This window comes from Mus caroli, unplaced genomic scaffold (genome assembly GCF_978045245.1).
Source record: "Mus caroli unplaced genomic scaffold, Mus_caroli_1 scaffold_7, whole genome shotgun sequence".
Taxonomy (NCBI): domain Eukaryota; kingdom Metazoa; phylum Chordata; class Mammalia; order Rodentia; family Muridae; genus Mus; species Mus caroli.
In genome coordinates this window covers 81,082,853-81,094,442 of record NW_028227262.1, presented here as the reverse complement: position 1 = coordinate 81,094,442, position 11,590 = coordinate 81,082,853, and the positions used below count along the sequence as shown (strand labels likewise).

The window sequence follows — 11,590 nt, the reverse complement described above, 5'->3', positions numbered from 1 at the left end:
CAACAACACACTTGACTTTGCAGAAGTGAGGGATCAGGAAGCTTTAAGCTTGATGTAATTGGTGAGTGGCTTGTACAGCCAATGGCAAGAAGACCGATGTGCTCATAAATATGGGTTTAGGGAAGTTGCTTAACACCAAGATTAATGTTGCCCAACAGCTAAATGAGACTAGTACCTCCTACATCCTAGTAGGACTCTTACGAGAAAACACTCTTATGAAATGGAGCCTCGATTGGTCGCTCACTTGAGCAGAATGTGGAGGTCAGCCTGGAGAAATAGGGTACCAAACCAAAGCGGAATCCCCATGTCTGCCATCTAGTTGGCAGAGCAAGTGTCGCTGTCCTGAGCGGACGCGAAGCGAAGCATCACGTTTAGCATCCGCAGTCCTAGAGTGAACCCGGGCCCTAGCCTCAGAGGGATCCGTGCAGACGTGGGATACAGCAGGCTCAGGCTAGATGTTGGGACACTGCGGATGGCTGGGCCGCTCCCTTTAGCCTTTACTCTCTGCCAGACCGGACTGACTGGTTCCAGCAGTTCACCCAAAGGAATTTGGGTGGCCATCCCTCTCCCTGGAGTACCGCCCCCGCCTCCCACCCGGTGCGATAACATCAAACTGCACCCGCCTCTGGGCTAACGAAAGCCAGGAGAGGAAACCGATACTCGCCTGCCCGCCTAGGCTCCACCTCTCGCGGCTTCCATTGCTAGGCAACTACACCTCTCACCTCTTGGGAAACACTGGAGAACTAGCAGTAAATGTTAGAATTTCAGGAAAGTATCCAGAGCTGCTACCCCACCCCATTCTCCCATGCTTCTCTCATTCTCCCAACTTCTACCTTTAGGTTTTTCCTCCCTTTTGCCTTCCCCCTTCCTCCAACTCCCAATAGCAAGCCTTTATACAATCTGTCGCCAGCAAGTGTGTGCCCTCACAAAAGAGAAGCAGACTCTCATCCCTACTCTTCAGAAGATGAGTCTCAGAGACCTGAAGTTGCCCAGTCATTTATATCCTAGGACTGCTGGGGGGTGGGCTTCGCGCCTTCACGTAGTTTAAAACCCACAAAGGGAGGTGAGCCTGTTAATAAGCAGGCAAAGGCTGTGTCCATCTCCCACTCCTATTCAGATCTGAAGGTGGTTAGTTTTAGCAACTTCCTTCAAAGGAACAGCAACCTCAAAGTTTACATTTTTCCCTCCACCCACTGCTGAGGATGGGACCGAGGGCCGGGTCAGATGAGAGGCAAGCACACTAGCCCAGCCTCTAGGAAACACCAGAGTATCAACAGTAAATGTTAGAATTTCACAAGGAAGGAAGCATTAGAATTTAAAATATAAAATTCAAGCATTAGACAAAGGAGAACAATAAAATGATATAAATCTGGAGGGATTTTTCACACAGCCTATCTTTTTAGGTGTGCCTTTCCCATATTTTATTAAACTCGAGTTGTTGTTTTAAAAAAGAGCAGCATTATCAAAGACACATCTGTACAAACATTTTACAAAAGAAAACTCTCTAGGATCAGCTACATTAAGGACAAGCAGAAAAATAGATGCAGTCCAACAAAGACATTGAAAATGACTTCAGACGTCGGAAATGCCTTTTCTTCTCATACAAACGATGGCAGATGAACACTGCGCAGGATCAATTAGTGAGTGAACTGCTCTTCCTTTCCTGAAGGTTGGGAGGCAGGGAGCGAATGGGTCACCAACAACCCAGGATAGCCAAATCTCCGTTTTCCCATTTCAAACCGTTTAAGTCTTTGGGTAGATTCAAGTCGCTGGGAAACAACTGGGCTGCCTGGCACTAGCTTCTTAACCAAGCTATCTAGCCTTTGCTTAACTCTCCCGGTCAGGTTTCCAGTGACTAGACAAGGAATTTCAGAAATGCGTCCTTAAAAAACCAAGGGCGAGGGAGGTGACCTGAGCTCAGCATCTAGAGAACTTGTTTGTGGAGAGAGAAGGAAGAGGTCGAAGCTGGGAGGAAAATTACCTCCTGACTGAGAATCAACAGGCCAACCCATCTGGTCTGAGGTTCCGAAGAAGCCAGGGAATCCTACAGGAAACCTACAAGCTAGGTTCGCTTCTCATCTCCCCCAGCTCCTTAAGCTCCACCTTTTTGTATTTGCCCGACTTCCTCCGTTTGGTGACCACCAAGACCACCACACCAGCCACTACCGCTACCGAGACGACAGCGATGACGGCAATGAGACCGGCGGTGAGGCGCTTCATGGAGAACTGGGGGGGCTTCTCGTCCAGGTAGTAGATGAGCGTCCGGTCCACATGCAGGGGTTCCCCACGCACCTGCACGTCCAGGCCGCGGCGGCCCATGAACAGTGACTCGCCTTTGATGTCCCTTTCGAAGTAATAGGCGGCATCAGCTATGTCCACGTCTCTCAAGCTCTTCTGAGACGCGTTCTGCCGAAGCTCTATCTGAATGGTGGGCTCCTCATAGTGTACCGCGGATAGGAAGCTGGGGTGCAGCTTGTAGCGTTCCTGGAAGAGCCGCCGCAGCTCAGAGTCTAGGTCAGAGTGGTTGAAGGCTCGGTTGGTCGGGCGGTGGCGCAACTCAATGAGGATGTGGTGGGTTCGCACCACTTCGTCGCAGCGCAGGCTTTGGTCTCCCTTGTCCGTGCGGCGCACGCCCACCGAGTTTACGCACCAGCACACCGAGGTCTGGTTGCACTGGCGCGCCTTGAAGCGGCCCTTGTCGTCACACTCCGGGTCGTAGAGACCATCGTTGTCCAGGATCGCGTGCTCGCTCGGCATCACCAGGCTGCGGCCACTCTTCCGGGCGCTCATGCGCGCCTTGAGCAGCAGGCACTTGGAAGTTAGCGTGGAGCAGTCGACCAATACCTGTGAGCCCATTGCCCGACATTGGCAGACCCCGCCTGGGCCATTTGTGTCGCAGACCGTCATCTTGTTGGTGGGGCATGTACAGTTGCTCTGAGCCGTGCAAAAGCGGGTCGCCATCGCCAGCAGTAGCAGTAGCAGCGGTGCTAGATCCAAGCCCCTCGCCATGGTGGGGTAGAGTAGAACGGACCTACAACTACAGACCAGAGGCAGGGATTCTGAAGGATCAGGCTGGGTAGGACACTGCAGGCGACTCCTGCCGGGCTGTTCCCTCCAGCTCTTATAAGCTCCTGTACCTGTAGGACTGGTTAGCTAGTGACTCACTCAATGGAATTTGGGTGGCGCTCCCTATTCCCAGGTCCCGCGGAAGAAGCCGGCAGCCCTGAGCTGCCTGAGATAGGATCAGGCAGGGGAGATTGCTCCTGCCATCTGCTGACCAAAACCCCATAGAGGAAACCAGTACTTACCTGGCCCCACCCCTCCTCATGGCTCAGAACCAGGGCGTCCCACCTTTCCTAGTGCACCTCAGGAGTTCCTCCAAAGGCCCAACTCCCGACTCTCACGTCCCTACAATTCCAGACCCCATAATCCCGTACCTTCTTTTTCTCTCTCATCTCCTATCTTCAGTTTCGTTCCTTCCTTCTCTTCTTGCTCCAGAACACCTTATAACACAGTTAAAACAGTTCACTAACATAAGCGTGATCACATGCCTTTGTCTGTAAGCCCTATTCTAGGTGAGACGATGCAGCTGAGGCAGGGAGACCTGAAGTCACCCAGCCACTGATTTCCCAGGATTCTCTCTGGGCTTTCTGCTTGGCTTTAAGAACTATAAATTAGTATTTACAAAAACAAAATGTTGCAGCATCTGAAGACAGGCTAGTGAAACAATTCTATTGCTACATCACCCGCACAGCACAGTTGTCATGGTGTGCCACATATGAAAAGTCCTATTGAACCCATGCACATGCATATCTTACTTGTGTAAGATAAATGAAAAGAAAAAAATTGTAGAGTAAGTCAGTCCACTAGGAGAGATGTACAGTTTGATTCTAAAAGAGCAAATTTTTTATTTTCTTTCCCTGTATTGAATGATATAATGAGAGAAGGGAGCCTGTGAGAAACTCTGCTTCTTTAATAGGATGAAGGAGCGACAATCTCTTTTAAAATCTAGAGAAAGTCCACCATTCAAAGCTGTGGTAAAATTAACAATAATTAACAAACTATAATTATTTCCAGGTCCACCTTCAAAATACATTCTATATATATCAGCATTTAATGTACGCCACTAGAATACTGAACAAGGGTGTCATTTGACTCATGGTAGCCAGTTGGGCCTCTCTGCACCATTAATTTTCAAGCAATTCCTGAGGCAGACAGATACAAACATATTATTTTGTCTTTACAGACAGAGGAAGTCCAGACACGAGGGACAAAGGCTTACCCAATAGCACTAGGAGAGCTGGGTACACACCTCTGATTTCTACCCCCACTGTCTCTTGAACAACTAGCTTATCCTGTCCAACCTCCACCCACCTTGCCTCAGAGGAAGATCTAAAGCACAAATGTGTGCACATCTTCTTTTTTGTTGAGAATACTCAGAGAGAGAGAGAGAGAGAGAGAGAGAGAGAGAGAGAGAGAGAGAGAGTGTATGTATGTACAGGTAAGGAGACATCTTGGCTCTAAGAACAGAGTTCATATTTTATGAACTGGTGCACAGTGCCAACTGCTGTCATAGTTACTGCCATCATCATTGTATCCCTGCAAACTTCTCAGATGTCCAGCAGCCTTTGCAGAGTTTGGTACCTAGAATCTCCTTTTCTTTATCTGTTTTAGTATACAATTGTGATTTTCTGCTCAACTCCTTGGTTACTTTCAGGAAGCTTTTTCTGATACATCCCTTCCCCATCCACTCAGGAATATGTCTTTTGCTTTTACTTCCTTATTTTTTGCATCCTAGGATTAGCAGAAAAAATTACGCTTCCTGGGTCTCTGTCGCCCAGAGTAAACTGGGTACATCAGTTTCTGGCTCTGTTTCTTAGATTTTTTTTTTCTTTCTGAAAATCAAACTAAATAGACAAGGCAGTGAATGGTAAAGCTTGGTAAACTCCAAGACAATGTTATATTCTGTTAAAAAAATTATCCCATCTCCTCACTTTTCAAGTGATTTGCTGGGTGGTCACAATGTACTATCTACTTGTAATACCACCTCATTTTCATTCCCCTGAGTCCCAAGCCAGATGGAGGAAAGCTAGTGGGGAGGCAGTCTCAGGGCTGATACATATAGGTGATCGTGTGTTGACTACTTAGTTACCTCATGGGATTTTGTTATGTACTGGGAGGAGTGGAACTGCAGGCATCCAAGCCTGGTATTCTCAATATGAAGCTAGAGTGAGCAAAGATGACCTCCACATACCCTGGCTTCCTTCATTAATAGCTGGTCCTACCAGGCTTTCCCCAACAGGCACAAACCGATCCAGCTCTGATTCTCTCTTCCTCTAATTAAAAGCAAAATCAAGTGCTAGCTTAATTTCTTTGTGTTTTTATTGTAATGTAGAAATACTAAACAAGAGTTTCCCATCATTTCAGGACTGTCCAGTGCTTACAAGGGGCAGCAGCCATGCCAGATTACTGCATCCCTGGCGCAGAGTATACAGGAGGCACTAGGTACTGCGTGTTGGCTTAATTCACGGTGAATTGTACCCAGAATGTCACAATATTGATATGACACTCTCTAGAGTGTATATGTGAACTATTTAAGTGTTTATGACCTGGGAGAGATTAATATCACCACATGTGACATCTTTGATTACCATGCCTACCTTAGCCCACCTTCCAAATGCATAGTTTTAAGGAAGACTAGATAATGGCACACTGAGATTGCATCTACAAGTATGCCTGAACACAGAATTTTAATAGTCTTGTGCCTGTAGAAAAGGGGACTATGTTCTGATGAAGGACTGGCTTTAGGGATTAGAGTTAGGATTAGGGTTTGGAATGGCCTTTTTATGTTTAGTAGGTTTAATGTTAGGGTTAGAGTTTCTGCTTGGTGGTTAAGACATGAGTTAGTATTAAATTTAGTGGTTAGGGTACAGGTTAGTGTTACACTTTGGGTGGGGGTTATGTTTAAGGTTGGTATTTGGGGATTAGGGATAAGCTAGGAGATAGAATTAGGCTTAGTGTTCGGGTAAAGGTATTGGCTCAGTGTTGACTTAGGGTTGGGGCTGAGTTCACTTTAGAGTTACGGTTGGAAAGTTAGGGGTAGGCTTCAGTTTTGGTTAGTGTTATCAGGTTTTGGGCAGATTAGGGTTAGGAGTAGAGAATGAGTTACTGTTAAGGTTTGAGTTTTAAGGTTTGTTTGAGGGGTTACTGTCAGGATTACAGTTCAGGTTTAGTTCATGTGGGTTAGGTTGTAATTAGGGTTAGTGGTAGGGTTCAGAAGAGTTTAGGGTCAATGTTGGGTTAGGATTAGGTTTAAGGGTTGGGGGTTAAGGTGAGGGATACTGTTCTGAGTTACTGTAAGGCTAGTGTTTGTTAGACAGTTGGCATTGGTAGGGATACTGTTCTGAGTTATTGTAAGGCTAGTGTTAGGAAGTTGGCACTGGGATTATGTTTATGATTAGATTTAGTGTTGGTTTCAGGTTAGGATTAGAGTTTGGTTTGGGGTAGTATTGGAGTGTTAGGGTTAGAGCAACATTTATGGTTATATTAAGCTTATTAGTGTTAGTTTTAGGTTTATTGTTAGGATTATATTTTATATAGGGTTAAGGTGGATTAGATGTAGGGTTAAACTTAAGGTGTTGTGAGGGATAGTGGTTAGGGGCAGAATTAGGGTTTCTGGTTGCTGATACATTTAGGGCCAGTGTTCAATCTAGGGTTAAAATTATGGTGACAGCTAAGATTTGGCTTTCATGTCAATTTAGGTAGAGGTTAGGTGTAGGCTTAGAGTAAGGTTAGAGTTATGGTCAGGATTAAGGTTAGATGTAAATGTGAGTGTTTTAATTTGCCTTGGGATTATGGTTAGAGTCAGAGCTAAATTTAGGCCTAGGACTCAGGGAAAAGGAGAGTTTAGTATTAGCTTAGGCACAGAATTTGTATTAAAAATTGCTTTATGGTTAGTTTTAGACTTAGTTTTGTTGTTCATGTAGATGGCTTTGGCTATGGTCTCTTTAGGGTTCTTGTATGGTTATGCTTAGGAATATCATTAGTGTTAGGATTAGACAGGGTTGTTTATACTAGGGCTAGGCAAGGGTTAGGGTTATGTCTGTGGTTAGTATTAGGGGTAGAGAAAATTAGGTCCATTTCTAAGATTGTTAGAGTTAGAGGTATTGTTTGAGTTGTGGTTTGGGGGTTAGTGTTAAGACTAGGGAATGTTTTAGGTATATTTCTATGATTAATGTTAGAGTTGGAGACAGGCTTAGCGTCAGTGCTGCATTGTTGTTAAGATTAGTGTTTATACTGAGGTTAGGTTTAGAGCTAAGTTTAGGTTTATGATTCAGAGTGCTGGGAGAGCCATTGTTAGGAGTATGGCTATAGATAGCTTAGGGATTGCTATGAAATTCTATAAAAGCTCTGACTATTGATACAAGAAGAGTTAAGGCTAGTTTTAAATGGAGTTTTGCTTGAGGCAGTGCTAGAGTTCTATGTAGGGCTAGAGATATACTTAGGGCAAGAGTTTGAGCTTTTTGAAGGCTCAGGTGAATACTAGGGTTTGGATTAGTATTCAAGTTATGTATGGGTGGAGCTAGTTTTAGGTTTATGGTTAATGTCTTAGAGTTTTAATGCTGTGAACAGATACCATGACCAAGGCAACTCATATAAAGTGTAACATTTAGTTGGGACTGGCTTTTACGTTCAGAGGTTCAGTACATCATCATCAAGGCAGGAGCATGGCAGCATCCAGGCATTGATCTAAAGGCCTAGAAGACTGACTTCCAGGCAGCTAGGAGGAGGATCCCAAAACCCACCCACACAGTGACACACTTCCTCTAACAAGGCCAAACCTACTCCAAGAAGAACATACCTCTTAATAGTGCCACTCCTTGGGCCAAGCATATTCAAATTACCACAGTTAGGGTCATGGTTACAACTTTGGTTAGAGGTAAGGTTAGGCTATCATTAGCAGGACTATTAGGTTTAAGGTAGAGTTTGGTTTAGAAGTCAGGTTGGGGCTAGGTTTGGGTTAAATCTTAGTTTTTAAGACTAGAGTTAAAACTAGTTTTTGTGTTAGGTTTAGAGCTTTGTTTAGTTTTAGGGTTAAGGTTAGTAGACTTAGGGCTTGGCTTAGATATTTTTTTATGGTTAATGCTTGGGTTAATGTTCTGATTAGGTACGAGATAGGGTTATGGTTTGACTTAGGACTTGGAAAAAAATGGTAATGCTATTATTTCTGAGCTTAGTTTAAAAGTTAGAGGTAGGCTTGGAATTAAGATTAGGGCTATAGAAGCTGGAAAGAACCCAGATGTTCCCCAACAGAGGAACAGATACAGAAAATGTGGTATATTTATACAATGGAGTACTACTCAGCTATTAAAAACAATGAATTCATGAAATTCTTAGACAAATGGATGGATTTGGAGGATATCATCCTGAGTGAGGTAACCCAATCACAAAAGAACACATATGATATGCACTCACTGATAAGTGGATATTAGCCCAGAAGCTCAGAATATCCAAGATTCAATTTGCAAAACACATGAAACTCAAGAATAAGGAAGACCAAAGTGTGGATACTTTGTTCCTTCTTAGAAGGGGAAACAAAATACCCATGGAAGGAGTTACAGAGACAAAGTTTGGGGCAGAGACTGAAGGAATGACCATCCATAGACTGCCCCACCTGGGCATCCATCCCATATACAACCACCAAACCCAGACACTATTGCAGATACCAACAAGTGCTTGCTGACAGGAACCTGATAAAGCTGTCTCCTGAGAGGCTCTGCCAGTGCCTGACAAATACAGAAGTGGATGCTCACAGCCACCCATTGGATGGATCACAGGGTCCCTAAAGAAGGGGCTAGAGAAAGTAACCAAGGAGGTGAAGGGGTCTGCAGCTCTGTAGGAGGAACAACAATATGAACTAATCAGTACCCCCAGAGCTCCCTGGAGTAAAGCACCAATCAAAGAGAACACATGGTGGGACACATGACTCTAGGTGCATATGTAGCAGAGGATAGCCTATTCTGTCATCAATGGATGGAGAAGCCCTTGGTCCTATGAAGGTTCTATGACCCAGTGTAGGGGAATGCCATGTCCAGGAATAGGGAGTGGATGGGTTGGGGAGCAGGGGAGGGGGGTGAGAGGATAGGGGATTTTTCGAAGGGGAAACTAGGAAAGGGGATAACATTTAAAATGTAAATAAAGAAAATATCTAAAAAAAAGATTAGGGTTATATTTGTTGTTAGTGTTAGTGTTAATCCTGGAGTTAGTTTTACAGGTAAGTTTATATTTAAGGTGAGGTTTGATGGCAGAGCTAAGGTTAGAATTATGGCTACGGTTTAGTTAAAGCTTGGTGCAAAGCTAGTGTAAGAGGAATAGCTAGCATTAGAAATAGGATTTATGATAGTTATAGACCTATATTTCGATCCAGTCTTGAAGTAGGCTAGTTGTATCAACAGCAGTAGCTTTTACAGAACTTCATAGCAAGGCCTAAAGTATTTGGGTTTGAGGTAAATGAGGTAGACTCCATTTAGGTCTAGGGATTTATTTAGATCTAGTGTTTTAGCTAAAGTTAAGGGTAGTGTTAGAGCTAGGTTTAAGGCTAGTATTCAAATTAAGTCTGTGACAAGAGCTAGTTTTAAGTTTAGTGTTAGGAATAGTTTTAGATATGAGTTAAGGCTAGGGTTAGAATTGGGGCTGTGTTTTGAGTTAGTTTTAAGGCTAAGACTAGTGTTAGAGTGAATGTTGTTTAGTGTTAGGTTTAGGGCTAGTATAAAGTTTAGGAGAGTTAGGGTAAGATTAGGGTTGGTTAGGATTAAGTTTAAGGTTTATTAGGCTTAGAGTTAGGGCTGGTCTAGAGTTAGTGCAGGAGGTAGAGTTAGAACTAGGGCAGAAGTTATCAAAGACCTAGTTTTAGGGTGCAGACTTGAGGTAGAGTTATAGTTTTGTTAGGAGTCAGGATATATTTAGGGCTAGTGTTTAAGCTAAGGTTTAGTGTAGTGTGAAGTAGTCTTAAAATTAGTGTTAGATTTAAATTTAGGGCTAGGGATAGAATTAGGTCTAGTCCTTGTTCTAGAGTTTAGCATAGGGTGGGAGTTAGGGTTGGGACAATAGTTCAAGTTAAATCTACTGTTAGAGCTACTGTTAGGTTTAGGGCTAGGGTTATGGCTAGATTTAGAGTTAGGACTATAGATAGCATTAGAACCAGGGTTAGAATAGAGTATGTTTAGGATACTCTATTTCAGGGCTAAAACTAGGGTTAGAGTCAGTGTTTCTGTTTGATATAAAATTTTGTTTAGTGTTAGGTTTAAGTTTTATGGATAGGATTAAGACTAGTTTTAGGTAATGGTCATGATTAGTGTTAGCATTAGAGTTAAGATTAGCACTTGACAAGGGGAAAGTTTAGTGTTAAAATTTTGATTTTGGTTAGTTTTAGACCTAGTTTTAATGTTTGGACAAGATGAAGGGATAAGGTTAGGATTTTGCTTAGGATCTGATTAGAATTATTGTACATTAAGGCTAGGATTAGGGTAGAAATTAAGATTAGAAAGTGTTGGGTTAAGGTTAGGCTATAGTAATTAAAGGGTAGGTTTAGAGGCTGGAGATATGGCTCAGCAGTTAACAGCACCGACTGCTCTTCCAAAGGTCCTGAGTTCAAATCCCAGCAATCACATGGTGGCTCACAACCATCTGTAACAAGATCTGAAGCCATCTCCTGGAGTGTCTGAAGATAACTACAGTGTAACTTATATATAATAAATAAATAAATCTTTAAAAAAAAGGGTAGGTTTAGTTTAGTGTAATGGCCAAGGCCACCTAGTTAGTGTTAGTTCTAGAGACAGTTTTAGGTTTATTCTAAGATGAATGTTAGAATTACAGTTATGCTTAAACCAGAGTTTGTGTTAGAGAATGAAAGTTTTAGTTATATTTCTGAGATTAATGTGATATTTAGAAGTATGATTAATTTTAGGGTAGGGTTAGGTATAGTATTGGTATTATTTCTAAGGTTATTGTTAGAGGTAGGCCTAGTGTTAACTTTAGGGCTAGGTTTAAGTTATGGTTAGTGTTACTTGGGTTAGAATTATGGCTAAGTTTAGATTTAGTGTTAGTAGTAGAGACAATGTTAGCATTATTCAGAGTGCTAAGCAAGAGTTTTGTATAAAGTTGGTATAAGGTCTACAATTATTATTAGAAGTAGGGTTTAGTTTTTGAATTTAAATTAGAGGTAGGCTTACAATTTCTTTAAGGCTAGCCATGTATTTAAGGCTAGTGTTTTTGTTTTTTGTTTTTTATTGTTTTTGTTTTTTTGAGACAGGGTTTCTCTGTATAGCTCTGGCTGTCCTGGAACTCTACTCTGTACACCAGGCTGGCCTCGAACTCAGAAATCCAAGGCTAGTGTTCAAATTAGGGTTAAATTTAGGGTAAGATTTAGGGTTTGGGTTATTATTCAAGTTAGATTTAGGAACAGAGAAAGTGTTATGTTTAAGGTTAGGGCTAGCATTAAGGATAGGGTTAGAGAAAGGATGAAAGTTTGGCTTAAAGTAGCCCCACTTTTAGGAGAGCTTTAGGTCAACTCTAGGTTTACAGTTAATAT

General features: G+C 42.9%; 1 protein-coding gene across 1 annotated transcript; it reads right to left on the bottom strand.

Annotated features, from left to right (window-relative positions):
* Positions 1-1,319: 1,319 nt before the first annotated feature.
* Tacstd2 (tumor associated calcium signal transducer 2) lies at positions 1,320-3,184 on the bottom strand. Its single transcript, XM_021165831.3, has one exon. The coding sequence runs from the start codon at positions 3,007-3,009 to the stop codon at positions 2,056-2,058; it is 954 nt and encodes a 317-aa protein (XP_021021490.1). The 5' UTR covers positions 3,010-3,184; the 3' UTR covers positions 1,320-2,055.
* Between the last annotated feature and the right edge of the window lie 8,406 nt (positions 3,185-11,590).